At 40.6% G+C, this 22,094-nt stretch overlaps 1 protein-coding gene and 1 pseudogene across 1 annotated transcript in view; both read left to right on the top strand.

Annotated features, from left to right (window-relative positions):
- The window catches only part of FAM169B (Protein), a 40,769-nt gene extending 24,506 nt beyond the window's left edge, over nt 1–16,263 (top strand). The window contains exons 8-11 of the mRNA XM_077786012.1: nt 3,728–3,910; nt 6,268–6,396; nt 9,015–9,085; nt 15,941–16,263. Of these exons, the coding sequence (XP_077642138.1) occupies nt 3,728–3,910; nt 6,268–6,396; nt 9,015–9,085; nt 15,941–16,162 (605 nt within the window). The 3' untranslated portion in view covers nt 16,163–16,263. The remainder of the gene's footprint in view (nt 1–3,727; nt 3,911–6,267; nt 6,397–9,014; nt 9,086–15,940) is intronic.
- LOC110482960 (crooked neck-like protein 1 pseudogene) lies at nt 12,676–14,384 on the top strand (annotated as a pseudogene).
- Nucleotides 16,264–22,094: the final 5,831 nt, after the last annotated feature.

The following is a 22,094-nucleotide window of genomic DNA, read 5'->3' as shown; positions in this document are numbered from 1 at the left end:
CATATAGATACTTGGGGTTTGGGATCTATTTTATGTTGTTTAAAATATTTATTTCATGCTCTGTGTGAAAACCTCAGAAAGAATGTGTTCTGTGTAGTGATGTAGGATTAATTACCACAGTTACTGACACTTGTTTCTTGTGCAGTGAGACCATGTAATTCCCTGAAAGTTTTTCCTTTCTTATTTACTGAGGACTAGTAATTACTGAAAATGGACTTTACCACCTTCACATAAATGCCAGGAGAATGTAGAACATTCATGATGCAAATAAATCAATGAGGAAGTTGGAGGATGCAATGAGTGTCTTAGTGCTTTTAAGAACAAATCAGAACAAAATCCCTTTTTTATAGACCATTTTTTCCCCCCTATTGTTATGTATTACTGTCTGTGTAACACATATGAGCTGCCCAGCTGCAGACCAAGCTGTCTGTGGTATGAAAAACAAAAGAGTCAGATTGTCAAAGCTTGCCCCTTCCCTCCTGACAAATCTTAGTAGTAAAAGTGTGGAGTGATGTGAATCAAGCCAGCCTTAACCAAACTGAGTCCTCTGAGAAGGCTGTAAAACATACAGGTGTGTCAGGAGTAAGTGCATTGTTGGCTTCTCATTCATTCTTTAGAAATGCTCCACAAATCTCAGTTTGGGAACACCTGATGGCAAATACTCTAAAACAGACATGGAGTAGGCAAAAAAGCAACCCTGGTCCTATCTCAGCTTTTTTCCTACACCAGAGCCTTTGAGATGGTCCTTGGAAGTGGCTTCCTGAGCTCAAATTCATTTCACACCTTTCTTCATACAAGCCTTTAGAAATACCTTTTGATTTTGGTGGCCCAGGTGCTATTCTGGAGAAAGAGATCCTTAAAAAGATAACAGGATTTTATTTTTTCATCGATTACATACATTTATTTAAGGTAAAAAAAAAAATCAGCATTGAAGTTAACCTGACAGACAATTAGCTGAAATCTTGTTGAATAATTGCTTTTGTCTCCCTCTGTTTGCTAGCAATAATATTTTTAATGTGCATTTCTGAGGTGGATTGAAGGTTCTGGCTGTAATGAAAATGAAATGACTACTACCAGTCCAGACATGAATTCATTTAATTTTATTGAAGCCAGAACCTTTGTTCGTCTTCTCACATACAAACTCACACAATGGGTTGACCTTGGGTTCTGCTCTGCAGAAATATTCCCCACCCTTTACACAAGTGCTCAGCCTGCTCCAGGCTTGTCCAAACATGTGTGTGCCAAGCCAAGTTGTTCAGCAGGGAAATAGTCAGCGTGCACAACCTTGTTTTGTTTGGGTCTGTTGGATGTGGGGACCGGATTGTTTTTTTTTCTGGTTTGTGGCTCTTTGGGAATGCTAATGGCTGTCTGCTTTCCTGCCCTTGCAATATCTGTTTGCCATTTTGCTGGCTCCTAAGTTGGTCATTTGGCACTCGTGACCTAACCAAGCAGATCAAAGGCTTTCAAAGGGCAGGCTGCATGAATGCTTCCCTCTCCATCACCAATGCCCTTATTTTCCCTGTCTCCTCCCTCACCTCAAAATTTTGCCTGTGTGTTCCAAACAAACCTTTCAACCAAATGTGTGAGAACCCAGTGGCCACCTCCGGGCCACCATTAGCTTACAGTAACCTCGTGCTATTTGATGGGAAACAGGGACAAAGTGGCCTTTGTTCCAAAGGTTGGTTTGTTTGTTTATTTTATTTCAAATGCCTGTGGGCTGTGACTCTCCTAATGTGTTTCCCAGGGACAAGGTGAAGAATGGCTTCATGGTTTCTTTATTTATAGTGCCTTTAGACATGACAAGTTTTTGTCATCTTCTCAACACAAAATTAGGAGCTCAGACATAAATCACTCAGCTCCTGGGATTGCTGCACAGCACTCTCATCAGGATTTATAGGAGACAGACTATATGAGATAATAATAAACTGAAAAGAACCCTTATAACATGGAGGAATTCTTAAAGACTTCATGAGGAAAATTGTGTCCCTTAGAACGTATGGTGCAATTCTGCTGGAATTTGACATCTCTGTTGCGTTGGCAGCTAACAATGGGACTGAGGATATACTCAATTTTTTGGCTCATGACAAAAAGAGTAACTACTCATCATGTGTTACAAATATTGGAAGGTTATAAACACCACCACAGCCCACCCTCTTCCAACAATGTGCTGGAACATGTGTTTGAAGTTAAGCATGAGCTTTGATTAAGCAGGAGTGAACCAAACTTAATCAAGATGTGAATGGATGGTTATGTAGCTACATACTCTTGTTGTATGGCTCAGTCTATGAGATGTGGATTCTTGCTAAATGGTGAGCTTGACAAATCAGGGTCTAGAATTAAAAAATATTCATGTATACTGTGGTGAATTGGCATCCTAGAAAAGAGAGTAATAAAAGCCAGGCCTGTCCAGTGTTGGTGAAGGGTGCTGGACATCAATTGAAGGAGCAGAAATAGACCCCAGTTTAAGACAGTTGTGGGAATGTGGATAAAAAAAAAAGGATCTGTTAAGTAGAAGTCTTTTATTGAAATTTAGGAATAGGCGTTGCTAAAACTGTGAAATAGGTCTTAGTGAAGTGATGAAAGCTTCATGTCGCAAAACACTGGAAACTAGACCGAGTCAGGTCCACTAGGAGAAAGACAAACTGAGAAGGTCCTGATGAGGCTTAAGCAGCAAAATATGAAAATGGAACCATTTTCTGTTATAAACGTCTGGGTATCCATTTAACCTCCCATGTGCTCAGAAGCAGGATAAAATCTTCATAAATATTTTCTAAAAATTCAAATAAATTTGTGAGGTTTGCCTATGGGAGTCTTCTCATTTATATAGGTGCTTGGGGAACTGATGTTGGTTATTCATTTCAGGACTGAGTGCTTATGCTGTAAAATAGCTTGAAGTTCTATTTTTAGGGTATTCTGCATGCAGCAATAGGACCCTTGGTTAGTTAGGGTGAACATCAAAATTTTGGATGCTGAATGTCTGTTCTTAATTCTCTCTTGACTACACTTTGAGTTTGTGATTTCTGATTGCAAAATAAATCCCTTGGTTCTATGTTTTAGGGTTATTTTGGACATTTTTCACTGAGAACTAGTTGTAATAGTTTGGAGGCTTATGCTTGAGTCTGTATTTTGTCCACATGTAGATCATTATGTCATGACCCCGTGATTTCAGTTAACTGACTTAATGTGTTTGTTAGCAAGAACTGTCCTTGGGTGAAACCTCTGGCTTAACACTGGCAGTGGTAGTTCAAGTGATGGAATAGAAGCACCTATGTGTGTTATAAATTATCACTCAGTGGAAATGGAGTGACTTACAAAGGAGCTCTTACAGTGCTTTCTTAAAATGCACCACTCAATTGTTTTTTTAAAGGAGTATACCAACATTGCATTCAGAATATCTATATGTCTTTGGTTTTAGACCATTTAAATCTTGGCAGTGAGCTTTCCTGTATACATTGCCTGTGTACCAAGATAGTGTGATGAAGAATCAGAGCCTGGAAAAGGCTCTAGTGAGACTTGTCAGCCACATTAGGCAGGTCGTCTCCATTTCATGGAAAAATCATCCTCCTGCAAAGTGTTTCACTGTCTGCAAATACACTTCAGCTGGGATCACCCTCACAGCTTGTGGAAAGGTACCAGGGCAGTGTGCGTGGCTGAAATCACACAGCAGTTACTGGTGCAATTCCTATTTTGTTTGCAAATGGATGTGTTTTTCCCTGTCTGTTTTTAGGGAGCCTGTGTGGTGGTACAACCAGTCAGTGTTACCTGCTGCCAGTTTTGGATACTATATTTGTCCAGAGAAAGTACAGAAGAGGTGGCCTAGGGATGAAAATGTTGCATGATTTCTGTCAGTCTTTCCTGGCTGAGGATGCCTTGGGGATCAGCTGCCCTATTTCTGCTGCCATGTATCAAGGTAAATCCTTTGATGTGGACACGTTAGGTAAGGGTCATGTATAATGTATAATTTTCAATATGGTCTTGGTAAGATTGTCCTCACTGTGTAAGAGTTCGGTGCCCTTGTCTGAACCAAACCATTGTTAGCCTGCCACTGGTTCCTTTTCTGGAGCCATCTGGAATTTCCTTTGGAAAGGTAGGCCAATATTTATGTAAGACAGCAAGAAGCACAAAACTCATGGTCCCTGTTTGACAGCTTGTGTTCCTAGAACTGTTCTCTCTTAGAACTCTGTCATTGCCCTAGACAGGGACTTACAGATTTTATTTGACACCACAGGGAAAAGACTCATAAGACCTTTTCAAGCCTACACTGTGCACATAACGCTGTGGTAAATCTTGCATTTTTAAGAAATTACATTTAATAAGCCAAATACCCAGGCTTTACTCAGTCATACAGTTACATCAGCACTTGTTTTGTGTCAACTGTCTTTGAACATTTGTCACTTTTAAAAGATCACAAAATAGTCATGTATCTTCTCTGTCTTCAGGTCAAAACTCTAGTTTTGCTAGTAAAATTCACAGAAGAAATCTGTGCTCACATTATTTATAAAACCATCTTCTTTAGAAAAGTACTTTTTTTCTGAGGTTGCTCTCTGTGTGGTGCAGTCTTCACCATCGTTTTTGGGGAGATGTTTTGATTGACTTACAGCTTTCTAGTTATTTCTTAGTAAGTGTCAACAAAATATTGGCCCCATCTGTTCTTTCTCTTACTGTGTGCCCTGGAATGTATTCAAAAACACCCGAGCAGGTATTGATGCTTCTGATTTCAGGGGGGAATAGTATTGACAGCATTCCTTCTCCCAGTAATATCCATTTTTCCTTTGGCAGACCTCAGGACTTTAGAAAGCCTGGAGGAGAAAGCTACATTTCTTATGTGTTAACACTAGCAGTATATTGGAAGACTGTGCTTTTGTCTCAATTAAGCTTAGAGCTAGTAGTGAATAAATTTGACTTGCATCATGTTTTAATTAGGTTTACTTTTATAAAAATACCAATACTGTTAGTTAAATTTTGAGTGTATTGAAGTCACTGTCTGTTTTTAATTTCATTGGAACCACATTTTCATGCTTTGACAAATGAATGCAACCTTTAAATCTCAGTACTTAAATCTCTGAAGCTGTGGACAGTTTATTTAACATGGACATGGTATTTAAGCTGCTGTAGAGACCTAGAAGGAAGGAAAAAGCTGTGTAGCAGATACCTGGATTTTAGTATATATGTTAGTTTTAGTAGCTTTTGTTGGAATGATTAATTGAATCTGGATATCCTTGGATAAAATTAATGTCTGCAATCTGCTCATTAGTGTAAGGCAAATGTTTACATACCAGAATTAGGGTTTTTGTTTCGACATCCCATTGTTAAACTCAACTGAATGTTGAAGATGAATTACCCATTCTGTAGTATGATGAACTACAGCGGACAGAGCATGATAGTAATTTTGTTGTTTACAGATCACTATCTTAGTGCAGTTGATGCAACTGATAGAGTGGTGGTTAAGGGAAGTTGAAAAATGCCCTTTAAATATTTTGAACTGTTTATTCTAGAGTATGTGCCTCCTCTTGACATTGCACGCATCCTAAGTATACCACTAAATAGAACATACTTCAGTTTGATAACATAAGCAGATCTAAATTTGATTGTTTATCCAAATTTTTGGATGGTCACTGTGTACTGACAGTGATAGGAATCTGTGGCAATATGTTTTTTAAAAGTGATTGTACATCTGTCACACATATCCTGTAATTTTTCTGTTGGTTCTTCCCAGTTTTTTTTCCCACATCCAAAGAAATAAATGAACCTAGCAGTGGGGAGTAGGGTATAGTAGTAGCAAAAAGGAGGGTGATTTTGGCCCAAAACCAAACTGAAGCAGAGCTTTTCTTTGTAAACAAAAAATAAAGTAGCATTCTGAATGGTTAAACGTGGAAGATAGAGGAACACCTTTCCTTTCAGAATAGTTAGGGTAAAAAACCCCACACAGCTGTGAAACCTACTGAGTGTCTGGACATTGTTCTGTGCTGCAGTGCCAGTAGAAGGTGCTCAGCAATAATTTCAAGTTCTTTATTTCTGCACTCACAAGGAAATAATCTAGACTAAAGCAGATGGCAGGATGCACTCATGAATGTGTAGGCCATTTCACATAGACTTTTACTAAAAGTTCCAGCTAAAACAAAGAGGAGGAAGATGAGAAGGGAGAAGAAAGATTTCTAAAGGAACTAATGAAAGTCAGTCTGAGAGAATTTCTGGGGTAGAACATGCTCCCTCTTCCAATGTACTTTTCACTCATTCATACTTTAACCCTTTGGTTTCTCCTTTCAGTATGCAAGAAATTCCTGCAGGCTCATCCTGAGGAGCAGAAGCGACTGTGGGAAGTGGAAGCACCAGGAGATTGGGGCCAGCGAGTGAATGTCTGGTTGAAAATTCAGATGGAGTCATCTCCTACAGGAAGTGAGTTAAAACAAGCAGTGTGAACTTGTCTGTGTAATAGTTCTATAAAGATAAGAAATGTAACCAAGGGTTAGGTAGTGAATATGGAGAGGTGTTGTCTCTGTTGTTTGCACATGGAGAAACTACTGAGTGTGCAGTCAGTTTCCTAATCTTTTCACAGTAAACAGGACAATTCTTAGAAATTATGAGGTAATGAAACTGGAACCACAGAGCATCTGAGAGATCCTGAACAAAGCACAGCCTTGGCATAAAGTGACTGGAACTCCTGTTGCAGTGCACTTAGAGCAGGGTAGAAGTTAGCGCAAAACGTCCCTGTTGCACAACACATTGTCTGGGTTATAGACAGGGGTTTGTTTCTCTGAAATTGTTATAAAGAAAAAAATTGTATGGCCAGTGGGCAGTGTGTTTAATTACCTTCATTGCTGCCAATACCATTCTTGGATAGAAACACAAAGGTTTTCATTATGGGTTTTGGAAGATTCCAAGTACTCTCCTACAGGGTAAATCCTTTTTGCTGGGAGCATTTTCTGCCTGTTTCACAAAAGATAGTGACAGAATGGGGAAACCTTTTCACAGTTCATATGGGGATCTCGTTGATGTAATCTGTTCAGGTGGTTGGAGGACCCAGACAGGCCCCTCTGCTGCATGCACAGAAGCTGTGATAAGCACTGGGCTCCAAAAAAAGGGCACACATTGTCTCTTTCTGGAAGTGCAGCAAATTTCTCCCATGCCTTCCCACATCCATCCTGCTCTGTTTTGGCTCGGGAACCTTCTGTTGAGACACCACGTTTCATCTTGTCTGCAGCACTCACAGGAGAGTTAAGTCAGACTTTAGCCTTAGGCTGGGTTCCTCTGAAGCCATTATATCTGTGTTCCTCTTGCTTTAAACCAGCAAAACCTTTAATCTCACTAAGTGAAGTTTATTAATGGCAACTGAACAAAACTATGATCAGATCAAAACTCAGCAGCTCCTGGGGGAGAGGATGCTTTCTTTTTTCTTTCTTCTTTTTGCCATCTTCTAGAAAAACAAATAGATGAATGACCCAAAGAATGGGGAAATATCATTCCACCAGAATTACTGTCAGCAAAAAATACACATGAAGCTGGGAAACTGGCTTGACTGCAGCTGTCCACTGCCTAAAGGGGGACATTGAGAAAGATGGGGCTAAAGATTTTAGCTGGGCTTGTTACCACAGGACAAGAGATAATGATTTTAAACTAAAAGAGGATAGATTTAGCCTAGATATAAGGAAATAAATGTTTACTATGAGGGTGTTGAGGCCCTGGTACAGGCTGCCTAGAGAAGCTGTGGCAGCCCATCTCTGGAAATGTACAAGGTCAGGTTGCATGGGCTCAGAGCAACATGGTCTTGTAGATGTCCCTGCTCCTTGGTGGGGGTTGGATTAGATGACCTTTAAAAGTCCTTTCCAATCCAAACTATTCTATGATTCCATGATTCTATCTTTAGGGGTGTCTCTTGGGAACAAGGTCTTCATTCCTACTTTCTCCGTTATGCAGAAAGCAAAACACAATGTAATTCAATATTGTCAGCTCCAATCAGGATCTATGGCAACAACTGTGAAAATAGACAAGTCTTATTCTGTTCTGATTTCTTAGATTCCTGTTGACATTTGCAATGCTATGCAATGCTGTGTTTTGGAACAAAATCACTGAGAAGAAAAATTGAATATTTTGCTCATATTATGGTTTTTTTTTTCCCCACAGCAGTACTCAGGATTGAATACCATTAATGTTCTTGTAGGAATCTACAGTTATACATATTCCAAAACAGATTTCTGTAATCCTGAGGTCAGAATGTTCAATTTTGCAAGGTGGTGTGGCTGCATCTAGTGGCAGCTCATATAAACTACAGCCCTCTGTTTGCTGCAGCTGATACTTCAGTTTGGATGTGCACAGATACATAGGCATGTACACACACATGCACATTTCTGTCTGCACATGCACATATATCTATAAAAATCAAGCTTTTTAGCATGTTGTCACACATAGCTGAAGTCATTTATTCTTACTGTTTGAAAAATTTAGGAGATTTAGTTTCATCAAATAATCTCAGCAACAGGAACATGGTGATATTTCTTGGACTGATTGGAGGAACAGAAATCATTTCACATGGTTTGGTCGTGGTTGCTAAATCTACCAGGCAGTGAACAGAGCTGTTTTGAAGTAGTTTAGTAAAATACATAAAGCATGTAAATGTGAAGCTAATGCAAAACCAAGCAGGCTGAGAAGAATTAAAATAAATTTCAAGTGATTGCTTTATCAGAATTGGTCAGAGTAGCTGTATTTTCTGAGAAGGAGAAAGGGATATAGGCTTTCCAGGTGTAAGAGGTGAGCAGATTATCTATTTAGCAGCACTTTCAAGATCCACAGACATTTTGTTTCTAGTATAGTTGTTCACCTTAAGTTTTTGTAGTAGTGTCATGGGGCACACTGGTTTGGTTAATTAACAAAAACAAGGCAAGTGGGATTGTAGGTAAGAGTCAGGTGGCTTTTTCTGGTGGTTTTTTTTTTTTAATGGAAATAGCCATGGAAGTATGATCATGTTTTTTTCCTTTTTAATCTCTTTCTGGGGCAAAATATTCCCCCAATTTCTCCAGAGGCTGAAGTGGGCTCTTGTATGGAGAAGACTCCAACTACCAAACCCAGACAATTGGACCAGATGAATAAGGTACAGTAACTAATATGCTATCTTATGACCTTATTTTCCATTGGTGGCCTTTTCCCTTTTCAGTGGAGAGGTTTAAATGTGAGAGATTTCCATAGGTGTGTTGTGCTACTGACTCATTTATCTATGTAGGTAGTTGTTGGAATAAATCAGCTGAGACTCCATGCAGAAAGCCAATTCTTTATTCACAAAGTTCATATTTATAAGAATATCAGAAGGCACTGTGTTAAACCTAACTGATCAGCAATACAGTGAAATTCAGTTCATTGGACAGTAAGGGCTATTGTATATGTCTATCAAATTTTCTCTCTCTAAATATGTTTGCATTTTTCCTTTGTGGGTTCTCATGGGACAAATCTTATTGTTTATACAGGTGCATTTGTTCTTCACCCTCAGAACAGGTTGTTGTGTTAAAAAAACTTCTCATTCTCAAAAAAACTTCACATAGGAACTTGTAAATTGCTTTTTAGCTGCACTTAAAAGAAATGACAGGCCACCTTTGGCAATTTTAGCAGAGTGGGGCCTGATTTCACAAGGCCTTTCTTTTATAATTCTTCTGCCTGTCTATGGCGTCCCTTTTCATTAATTTAAAAAATGCTCATATGTTCTGATGCTAAAACAGTTCGCTCTTAGGAGGCTATTATCTCATTAACCTTATCACTGGTTATCTGTTAGATATGGAATAAGAGACATAAAAGACTGATTACAATCAACAAAATTTATCAAATTCTATCATGTCGCTGACACAGATTTTCACAGCATGAGAAAACAAAAGAATAATATCCAATGTCTCTTAGGGAAATGGAAATAAATGACCATTGTTTAAAGTCCAAATAGTTGAGACTCAGGAGAAAGTGTATTAGGTGTAAATGTTGATGTTTGACATCACTGAATGTCCTCCTGGATCCTGGAACAGGGAATGACTGATGAAGATTAGTAGGAGCACAGTACCATGATGATGAGATCAGGCTTTTGTCAGTAAATGGGCTCTGTAGTTTGCAGACACAACTGTGTCTTGGTAGTCCTACTTCTGTTCCTGTTCTGGCCATGAAGACTGTATGGTGGTTTGGTTATTTCTCTTTCCACTGAGCCTCATTTTCTCAGAGGCCATCGGTGTCCGATTGAATGAACAGGTGATCGCTTTCAACCTGCTGATGATAAAACACAAGCACACCCTCTCTTCAAGTCAGTGAATCAATTAGGCTTTGCTGTGGCGCACTCAATTGTGATCTAGATTTGATGATCTCTTTTTCCAAATTTCTAATATAAATATTGCATTATTCAAAATGTTTTGTTGGCTAAATTTCTAATGTACGTATTACGTTATTTGGAAGTTCTTAAGGCACTAAATTCCCCTTTTAGTTTTTTAAAAATGGGATGCATGTCTTTGGTTATGAACATGAAGAAATATCAAGGCAAAACAGTACATGTAGCCAAAAAAACCTGACAGCAATCAGGAATAAGTCAGGTATAGCAATTAAGAATATTTCAGATAATATGCATAATTAATAATACATGAGAAATTAGGTAATTAGGAATCTCTGAAATTCTGTACCATCCTCCCAGAGTCTGCAAACAGCTGACAAACCTCAATTTAGTGAGGACTTGATAGTTATTTCTGGATAATAATTCCCAAACTCACTCTAAAAATAGATTCAGCTGTCATATAAAAAGGGTCAAATTGCCAAATCAAAGTGACTTGAATCTAGTTTTGATGCAGAAAACATCTGGGTTTATTGGGAAATTCTCCATCCAGGTAGAGCCAAGGCCTGGCCACTACTCAAGCTCCAACTGGGAGGGAATTCCCTAAGTACATTTTAAAACAAGGCTCTTAAGATTAGCAGTTATGAGTAAAGGCCTTGGAGTTAAAGACTAATCAAACCATCTAGCAGTTGGATCCCTCTGAAGTTTCTTTCAGGATAGAGATGCTTCAAACACAGCAAACGGCTGGAGTGCTTCTGTAATAATTGGGAAAAACCACTGGACTAGCAGTTTGGAGGAGGCTTTCAACAAAGCTCAGATGTCTTTTCTTGGAACTCTGAAAAATACTTAAAATTATGAGGCAGAATTGGGTCAAATCATAGTGCAGGGACTAGCCAGAGAGCTAACCTGGTCTAAGAGATGCATAAGCAGCTAGAGTACAAAAAAGAAGGATCCTGAAATGACATGTGCCTTTTAGATAATTACACAAAGAGATGTTAAAGTATATAAGAAGCTGGCTATAAATACAGAAATACCTTATGAATAATGCCTATTTTAAAATAAGTAAATTCACTTAATGTAATTGATATATCAGTGGTAACAGTCTTAGGAAGTTGAGATAACACCTTTCTAAACTGTCACATACCTATGACAGTAAAATGAAACAAAGGAAAAGACCTTACAATCAATAACAGCAATAATGTAGAATCATCACTGACTCTTCTGTGTTATCTATGGAAGATAAAACAGCAGAGATTGTAACAAGCAATACAATCTTTGACAAAATCAAGGGTGAATACACTGCATCTTCTTTATCCACAAACAGGTGTTTTTCATTGTTTCATCACAGCTGTTTTAGTCAGAGTTGTTTTATCTCTTAAAAGAAAACAACTATATATCTTACAACATAGAAAAGTAATATTTAACTGTATTAGATTGCAATGTAAAATGTAAGCAAATATATTTATCAATATCTGTTAAAACCAGGTGGGGCAGTGTTCTTTATCTCTTCCATGACCCATCCTCTCTCCAGGAGATATCTTCTGCTAATGGGCCATTTAGCCTTCCTGCATGACTGATAAAATTCCATCATCCCATTGTGAGAAGCTCTGCCCAGGGGGAGGAGCCAAGCATTCCTACCTGGATATAATCTGAGCTGTGGAACACCACAACAGCCTTTTCCCACTGCATTCCCAGAGGAAGACTGGACACTTCTACACCACCACTGGACTTTCAGGGGGAAATTCCACACTTCTAAGTATCACTGCTACAACAGAACCATGCCAGAAGGACTGCAGCCATCATTTATTTAGACTGCTACCAACACCCTGAGCAACAGGGTGTCAGGTTGTATGCTGACTTTGTCTGCTTGAGCAGTAAAATTTTTTTTCATGAGCTAATTATTTCTAACTTTAAAGAACTGCTTTAGGAAAAATTCAAGGTTATAGGACTTAGTTAAGAACTTAAAATTAATTGCTGCAAATAATCTTGGGAGAAGAGGAGAGTCAGGGGCAGGTCCTGCACGCACAGCAGCAGCAAGATTGGCATCTACAGCGGCTGGGAAGCAGCACATCCCCAAAGTGGCAAAGGTGAAAAACAAGGCACTCGCCAAAGTTCAGATCACAGCGGAGCAGCTTCTGAGAGAGGCAAAGGAGAGGGAGCTCGAGCTTCTCCCACCACCTCCGCAGCAGAAGATCACAGATGCTGAAGAGCTAAATGACTATAAACTCCAGAAGAGGAAGACTTTTGAAGATAACATAAGGAAGAACAGGACTATTATCAGTAACTGGATAAAGTATGCACAATGGGAGGAAAGCCTGAAGAAAATCCAGAGAGCCCATTCCATTTACGAGTGTGCCCTGGATGTGGACTACAGGAATGTCACTCTTTGGCTGAAGTATGCCGAGATGGAGATGAAGAACCACCAGGTGAATCACGCCAGGAACATCTGGGACTGGGCCATCACCATCTTGCCTAGGGTGAACCAGTTCTGGTACAAGTACACATACATGGAGGAGATGCTGGGGAATGTTGCTGGGTCACGCCAGGTGTTTGAACGGTGGATGGAGTGGCAGCCAGAGGAGCAAGCCTGGCATTTCTACATCAACTTGGAGCTCAGATATAAGGAGGTGGACAGAGCACAAAGCATTTATGAGAGATTTGTCCTTGTTCACCCCAATGTGAAGAACTGGATCAACTACACGCTCTTTGAGGAGAAGCACAGCTACTTTGCCCATGTCAGGAAGGTGTATGAGAGAGTAGTGGAGTTCTTTGGGGAGGGGCATCTGGATGAGCACTTGTACGTGGCATTTGCCAAGTTTGAGGAGGACCAGAAAGAATTTGAAAGAGTGAGGGTTATCTACAAGTATGCCTTGGATAGAATTCCAAAGCAGGATGCCCAGAATCTCTTCAAGAATTACACCATCTTTGAGAAGAAGTTTGGAGACGGGAAGGGAATTGAAGACATCATTGTCAGCAAGAGGAGATTCCAGTATGAGGAGGAGGTGAAGGCAAACCCCCACAACTATGATGTGTGGTTTGACTACCTGCGGCTGATGGAGAGTGACACAGACGCCGAGACCGTGCGGGAGGTGTTTGAAAGAGCCATCACCAACGTGCCCCCCATCCAGGAGAAATGCCACTGGAAGAGGTACATATACCTCTGGATTAACTATGCACTCTATGAAGAGCTAGAGGCCAAGGATGCAGAGCGAACCAGACAGGTGTACCAGGCATGCCTTGAGCTCCTGCCCCACAAGAAATTTACAATTGCCAAAATGTGGCTGCTGTATGCACAGTTTGAAATTCGCCAGAAAAACCACCCCCTTGCCAGAAGGGCTTTGGGGACATCCATAGGTAAATGTCCAAAAAACAAACTGTTTAAAGCTTACATTGAGCTGGAGTTACAGCTCCGTGAATTTGACCATTGCCGAAAGTTGTATGAAAAATTCCTGGAGTTTGCACCAGAAAACTGCATGTCCTGGATTAAGTTTGCTGAGCTGGAAACCATCCTTGGGGATACCGACTGTGCCCGGGCCATCTGTGAGCTGGCTATCGACCAGCCCCAGCTGGACATGCCAGAGGTGCTTTGGAAATCCTACATTGACTTTGAGATTGAGCAAGAGGAGTATGAGAAAACCAGGAGCCTTTACTGGTGGTTGCTGCAGCGCACGCAGCACATCACAGTCTGGATCAGCCCGGCGCAGTTGGAGCTGTCGGCGGGGCAGGAGGAGCGGCTGCCGCGCTGCCGGTGGATCTACGAGGAGGCCAACGAGGCCACGCGCAGCTGCGAGGAGAAGGAGGAGAGGGTCATGCTGCTCAAGTCCTGGAGGAGCTTTGAGGAGGAGTTTGGCACTGATGCCACTAAGGAGAGGATAGATAAATGGATGCCTAGAAAATAAAGAAGAGGCGAAAGCTGCAGGCCGAAGATGGGTCTGTTGCTGGATGGGAGGAGTACTATGATTATATTTTCCCAGAAGACACTGCCAGTCAGCCCAACCTGAAACTCCTGGCTATGGCAAAGCTCTGGAAAAAGCAGCAGCAGGAGAGCGAAGTTGCAGCCATGGATCCTGACAAGGACATTGGCTTTCATCAAACTTAATACCTTGCCTTTTCCATCCTTTTTCCTGGGGCATTGTACAGTATTTTCACTGGTGATAAACAGATGTATTTGAAGAGTTTTAGTAAAAAAAAAAAAAAAAAAAAAAAAGGACAGAGCTGCAGTGGCCAAGCTGTTCTGGTGCTTGAGTTCTGCATTTTGGCCACAATAGCCCCCTGCAACACTCTAGGCTGGGAATAGTGTGGCTGGACAGTGCCCAGGCAGAAAGGGACCTGGGGGTATGGGTCAGCAGCTGACTGAACATGAGCCAGCAGTGTGCCCTGGTGGCCAAGGTGGTCAGCAGCATCCTGGCCTGTATCAGGAATGGTGTGGCCAGCAGGAGCAGGGAGATCATTCTCCCCCTGTACTTGGCACTGGTGAGGGCACACCTTGAGTGCTGTGTCCAGTTCTGGGCCCCTCCGTTTGGGAAGGATTTTGGGATATTTGAGTGCATCCAGAGGAGGCAACAAAGCTGGTGAGGGGCTGGGAACACAAACCCTGTGAAGAACAACAGAGGGAGCTGGGGGTGCTCAGCCTGGAGAAAAGGAGTCTCAGGGGTGACCTTATCACTCTCTCTACAACTCCCTGAAAGGTGGTTGTAGTCAAGAGGGGTTGGTCTCTTTCTCCAAGCATCAGCTGACGGAACCAGGGAGCACAGTCTCAAGCTGCATCAAGGGAAATATGGGTTGGATATTACAAAAAAAGTTTTTCACAGGAAGAGTGATAAAGTTCTGGAATGGTCTGCCCAGGGAGGGGTGGAGTCATCATCCCTGGATGTGTTTAAACAAAGACTGGATGTGGCACTCAGTGCCATGGTTTAGTTGAGGTGTTAGGGCATGGGTTGGACTTGATCTTGAAGGTCTCTTCCAACTTAGTCAGTTTGTGAATTCTGTTTGCATATGGAATAACTTTCTGTACTCTACTTGTGATCTTTTCTGTGAAGAAGCTTGAGTGTGACTTCAGAATGAATAAGCCTAACTCTTTATTGTCCTAATTATTTTATCTCACTGCTGAGCTGCCGATCTGGCCATGTTTAGCTTTTTGTTTCACCAAGGCTTAAAACAGGCCATGAGGTTTAAATGAAGCCTAAGCCATGTATTTGAGAAAACAAATCGCAGGAATGAAGCTTTTTCAAGTAATAAAGAAAAAGGCGAGATGAGTGGAAGCACAACAGAGAGCTACAGGGGTTGTTTCCCCAGCACATTTTGGTTGACACACAATTAAATCAGTTTGTTTCCCTCAGCTCTGAGTGTCGCAGGGGAGCTGTGATGGCTCCAGCCCCTGTGGTGCATGCTCTTGTTGTGTGCTGTGGCCACAGCTTCAGAGCCCACCCAGCCAGATCAAGGCTCCCTGAGCTCCCAGTTTTCCTTATGCTGACACTTTGGGAAGGGAGGCAGAGCAGCAGGAATGAAGCTGTTCTATACAAAAAATGCAGCTGAGTTTCTTGCCTTGCATGTTGATGGCAGCTGTGGCCAACAGAAGTGTTAGATAGGATCAAGTCACTGTTTATTTTGTTTGTGTATAATTTGCTGTTCCTTCTGTCTTGTCTCTAATTTCAGGGTGTTGACTGCTTTCCTGGAGTTGGGCAAGTGGCAGGAGATGCCATGGAGAAAAAAGATGACACAACAGCAGCAGGGACTCTAAACTCACAAGGTCCTGAAGAGGAGGACTTGGAACAAAGTGCAGGCAATGCTCAGCAACATAAAGGACTCAGGAAAAGAGAAGGTCCTGGGGACTTAGTTGGAGACAAGGCCACCAAACAATTTAAAACTACACCATGATTACTATTTCAGAAATCAGAAAAATTCAGTATGATCTTAAAAATTGTAATTGACTGTTCTTAATTTGGAACAGTGAATAAATTTCTCCAGGTATGATGAAATTTTTTTGCAGTAGGCATTTTTCATTTTATGTTTTGTTTTAAATAAAGCTTTTGTTTAATAAGTGTGCTTTTCTTTTTCTTCTCACAAAGTAATTAAGTAGTAGCTGAGCTTAGTTATTTCCCTGCTCTGAAAAGATTTTATTGGATTGCATGAGGTGTCCAAAGGGGAATAATTGGAGGGCTTGTAGGTACTGATGTAAGAAGATATTTCTATGGAAACCACATCCTGCATTATGGAAGAGAGATACCACAACACACATTGGTATCAGAATGACAGTTGTAACCTTCCTTTCAGAGCAAACAATTGATCTTGAATTGCTTTCATTTGAGTTTTTGTAGCAGAAAAATCTGCCTTGAACCCTGTGGTGGACAGGATGGCACACAAAAGCCGTTCATGCAGAAAAAGTTTGGTGTGGAGAAGAAGAGTGAACAAGCTACAGGCATTAAACTGCCTTTCAGTTCAGGGACTGTGATAATTCTGTGTGCAAGCTCAGGGTGTGGAACTTCAAGTAGATTCCATATTGCATGTTTTATTTCCTAGAGGCTCTTTCCTTGTGTTTTGCATTCAATTAGCTTGGAAATATAACATACTTCACTAGATTACCATGCTGTGGCTTGATAAAGAAATTTTGCTCTTTTACCACAGGCTGGTTCTGTGTTAGAATATTTTAATTTTATTTTTAGTGGGGAATTTCAAAAGCCTGAATGTTGTGTTAATGAATTTCAGGTGAAACTCATAAGGATCAGATCTTTAGTCCAGTGACAGAGGAGGCTTTGCAAAGAGGTGAACAGCAGGAGGGTCCTGATTATCCTGAACAGATCCAACAACCTGTAATTCTTAAGTGGCTGCCTTGGAAAAGGAGAGGTAGTTGTTTCTTCCAGGGAGACAGATCTGTGGGCCAGCATTGTAGGTACACTGTGAAGATGTATATTTTTTCCCTGTACAGCACAATTGCTCACACATAGCCCCATTACCCTGTTTTTGTTTAAGGTTGTGATTTAATGTAGCATTTATTAATGTATCCAAGTAACTCCTTCCCTGTTGAGCTGCTCTGTAAACCATATGCCTGAGACACAGTGAAATCAGACCTTCCTGAGCATCTCTTAAAAAAAAAAAAGAAAAAGAAAAAAGAAATGCTATAATTGGAACTTACAAGTTTTTGCCAAGAGAATTAAAACACTGGATTGTGTGCCAGCATTAATCACGTTGCTATGGTTCTCTTGTTGCAGAGAAAGTGCATTTAGGACTAACTTTCAAGTCAGTTGATCTTAAGGTTGTTAAAAAGTCACCAAGATTGTGCTGTGAAGACTTCTTGAAACTCCATGTCTGCCTGTGGAACAGCCTATATTCTTATTAAAGGTATGGTTAAATACATACTTAAAAAAAATAAATTTGTGAAGATTTGCAATATCAGTTGCTTTGAAATATGATAGAAAATTATTATATCTCTGCTCGTGAAAGCTGGTCTGGACTTGCAGTGGCTTGGCAAAGTGAACTCATGCCCAGTTTCCACATTATATTATAATGGCAGAGTAAAGAAAACTGGGGTTGTTCCAGTCCGTGAGGAGCATTAAGAATTTTAATCTGGATTAAGTCTTTCAATAAAATTTTATCTAAGAAATCCCCAGAAACTCTAAATGAATTTATATGAGGATAAAGGAGAAATATAAGGTAGTGTCTGGAATGGGCAGATGACTAATTAGATTAAATCCATTCTATATCTGGAGACAGTTTTACTTAGATGGTAAAACCATCAATTTTTCAAAATCTCCAAAATTAATTTCTGTTTCACCTATTAGCCAGTGATCCACAGCTACATTATCAGCCACTTTGTCTAGGTTTGGAAAGACAGGTGTCTGCTAAGGAAGGTAGGAGCCTCCCCTGAAATGGAAAAATGTAGACCCCTTCCCTCTGAATTTTTATAAATTTGAAATTTAAGGGGTCTCTCAGGCAAAAATATGGGAGCAGGAATAACAGTTCTTTATTAGGGAAGAAAATAAAAAAATAAAAAAATAAGATAAACAATGTAGTGAACCAAAACAACACTGACAGAGTCAGAATACAGCCAGACACCGTGTTGGACAGGGTGTTGGTAACAGTCCTGTTGGAATTGTGGCTGCAGTCCTCCTGGAGTGTCAGATGTGCTTCTGTTGGAGCAGAGATCCTGTAAAAAAGGTGTGTAGTCTTCCTGCAGTAGAAGAGGCAGCTGTTCCTCTGGGAAAATCCAGTGCAGAAAAAGCCATGATTCCAGAAACTCAAGATTATATCCAGGTAGGAATGCTTGGCTCCTTCCTCTGGGTGGAGCATCTCCCAATGGGATGTTCTAGTTCTCATCAGTCATGCAGTGACTTTCAATAGCCCATTATCAGCAGATGTCTCTCCAGAGGGAGGATTGATTATGGAAGAGATAAGGAACAATTGCCCACTTAACACGGGACAACTGCCATGCAGATGGCAAATAGAATGCATCTTGCTTTGCAATCTGGGACACACTTCTGGCTGTTCTCACAGAAAAGTTGCTTCTTTCCTCTGTACAAACCTCCTTCCTTGATTTTGGTTAGCATTTTTGTTTTCTAGGTACCAAAAATTCTCATGATGACAACTGAAGTAAGTAAAAATATATTTGCTGAGGTTGTGGTGGCAGGTGCTTGCAGGTGCTTGGTTCTCTCTAATCAAATAAAGAGATCATCCTTCTCATCAAAACTTGTGAAAAATAGAGCCAGGAATTCTGAGCTCCTACTTAACTGTACTAAACTCCAGGGCTACAGGTTCCAGGAGGGCATAGACTTCTTCCATGTTATTTCAGAAATGCTGTTTTACAGAACAATTAGGCTGAATATTGATTTTGTTTCCCCTTTTTTTTTTTGATTTTGTTATATTAGTGCTTTAAGGTATCTGATTAATGCAGGACCTTCAGCTCATTCTTAGCAGTCTGAAACACTGCTTGATGAGATCAGAAGAATCCTAAGAGGGTCTGAATCACAAACAAATCCAGTATTTTCACTGTCTTAATAGAACAGAGTAGAAAAAACACACCCAATAGCACAAACACAATTTTTTCTCTCAGTGGAAGATCTTTTATTTTGAACAAATCTGCATTTACATAGGGATAGGATTGTTTCAGTATGCTGAAAAAGTTGGCAAAGGCTTGAAAGAGCATTCCAGTTTTTGGAGGGAAGTTTTCAAAAGCTCAGATTTAATCTCTTTCTTAATCTACACTTTGATGAGACACGGTGCTGGTTCTGCTCAGGAGACAAGGAGGTGAATGTGTGTGTGTGTGTGTGTGTGTGTGTGAGGGGTGGCAGATGTGCTGAGAGGGAGGTTGTATCTACGGTTCTTACAAGCAGAGACACTGAAGTCTGGCCTGCAAATAAGATGTTAAACATCAAAATTAATGGTAGCAGTCATCTGGTGGGTGTGTGCCAACTGAAAAAAGGATTTGACTCACTCTCAATACAAGTAAACATATGGATTTTAAGGCTAGAAATTTCATTAGGTTAATCTGTCATGTTTCACATAATGTAAGCCAGACAATTTCGTGCATGGTTGCTGTGTCAAAAAATCATTGGTTTTGGTTGAAACAATCCATTTTTTAGAGGGATTGTTTTGATTTGGCAGTTTTGATTTTCAGATGTAGCAGATTTCCCACTGCCCAACGTTTGTTGGCAAGTTGTTCTAAAGTTTTGTCTTTACAAGTGCATCCAGTTTCCTTAGTCTGATTTAATTTTCTTTCAGCCTCCTGTGATGGATTTTGGTTTTCTGTTTAACACTCAGCTGTGGCTCTGGTGCTGTCAATATGCTTTCAAATGTGGGGATGGAGAGCTTGTGGTCTGTCATGATATCAGTGAACAGCACTGTTTTTTTGATCTGCCTCTGTGAGGCAGCTTTTCCTGACCTTGCTGCATTCTTCTTGTCCTTTCAGATAGATTTCACTTTTTCAAGTTCCTTTTAGAAGCAGAAACATCATCGGAGCCCCTGTTCTGGTCCTGGTCACACTGAGCAATGCGGGGCTGCTGTGACCTGTGCTTGTAAATCATCACGGAATTCCCTTGTGCTTTTGGATGACCATGCCCTTGGTAAGGTCATAACTGGTAAAACTTAACCAATCTGTTTTGGTGTCTGGTTTGTGATAATCTGCAGTGAAATTGTAGCCTTTGCAGCGTCCCCTGTCTCAGCACCACGAGATGGCACCATTACACAGCGTAACTTTGTCGTCATCTCTCGGGGCTGGAGACCCTGCCCGGGCTTTAAGTACATCCCGGGTTGGCTTGGCTTGCCCGGGAAGGAGGATGGGGATGTGGTAAAGCTTGTCTTGTGTTTGTTATTCAGGCTCGTTTGTCTCCAGTGGGCTCCAGGACGATTTTTTCAAACATTTGTGAAGTCAAAGTAGCACAAAATGCAAATTGCACCTAGATTTTGCCCTCGTCTCATCAGGAACCCTGGGTGTGACTTTCTATGTTGTTTCTCATTGTTTCCCAGCAGATGATTCTGGCTCTGTTGTGCAAAATTTTTAGATGTTTGGAATAGAAATTAGTGCTCAATAACTGCTTTGACTTGTATGACTTGATCCTGAGAAGTGAGCCATCCAAAAGTCTGCCAGACAAGTAGGTGTCAAAGTAGAAAAGAATCATGGATGTTCAGATTCACATTTTAGTGTCCTTTCCTATGGATGAAGAAGGGAGGAAACAGTGTAAAATTCATCAACCTGGGTACTTTTTAATATTTGCATATTAAGGATGTTGCAGAAAAAGGGGAAAGTAATGTTTCCAAATTTAATTTCTGCTCTGTCAACTCTATTGCTCAACTGCATAAACAAAGAATGCATCCCTCTGTAGTTCATTGTTTGTTACTGTCTTAGGCCTTTCTTTATGTGTTTCTTGTTACAGATGAGCATGCAATAAAATTAAAGTACATGGGAAAACAAATTAGGAGTTTGTAATTAGCTTGCTTTGCTATTTATTTCCTCTTGTAGTCCAGCTTGATGGTGAAGTCACAGTTTAATCTCCTCTATTTGCACTAGGCTTTATTGACTTTTTCTCTTTTGAAGGTTGGGGTTTTTTTTTTTTTTTTTTGGTTGTTTTTTTTTTTGGTGGTGTTTCTTTTAAGAAGTCTTTTTGGTTTTAATTTAAACTGAAGGCTCCATTTTTGGGAGATCAATAAACTCCATCTGGAAGAATTCTTTTCTCCCAGCCACCTGACACTTAGATGAAGTTGAACTTTTTTCTTTTTGTTTTTTTTTGCATTCTCAGGGAGGAGATCAGAGGTTGCATTCACCATGATGAGAGCATTTGGGGATGTCGGCATTCATTCACCAACACTGGATTTGTAAATTAATAGCTCAGCCTCTCTGGACTGTGGTATGTTAAAGGTCAGTGACCATGAGAGGAGAAACTTCAGAGCTGTGTGTGCCCTCTGGTCAGCACAGTGGCCTTGGCTTAATGGCTTTAATGTCATGCTGCTTTTAAAAGATACAGATGTGCAGCATACCTTCAATCATCCTACCTGGAACCAGTAATCCTGTCCCAGCTTTCTGCAAGGAGTGGGGAGAGAGAACACAGACACCCTTCCTAGAAGGATTAGTTGAACTGACTAATTTTCTGAGTTTCTCCTTGCTTGGAATGTCCCCTCTCATCCAGGCCTTTGATAAGTATCTTAACCAAGATGCCTTTTGGTAAATGCTGTCTTCAAGCCTCACGATATAAAAGAGCCTTCTGATTCCCCCGCCCTCTCCAGATCTTGGGGCTGGTTCAATCTTTTTTAAAGCTATTTCTCTTGTGCTGCATGCAGAGCCCATCTGCTGTAATACAGACTGAAATGCTGCTTTTATCCT

The sequence above is a fragment of the Lonchura striata genome, chromosome 11, assembly GCF_046129695.1.
Source record: "Lonchura striata isolate bLonStr1 chromosome 11, bLonStr1.mat, whole genome shotgun sequence".
Lineage (NCBI taxonomy): Eukaryota > Metazoa > Chordata > Aves > Passeriformes > Estrildidae > Lonchura > Lonchura striata.
This window is presented reverse-complemented; position numbering and strand designations above follow the sequence as displayed.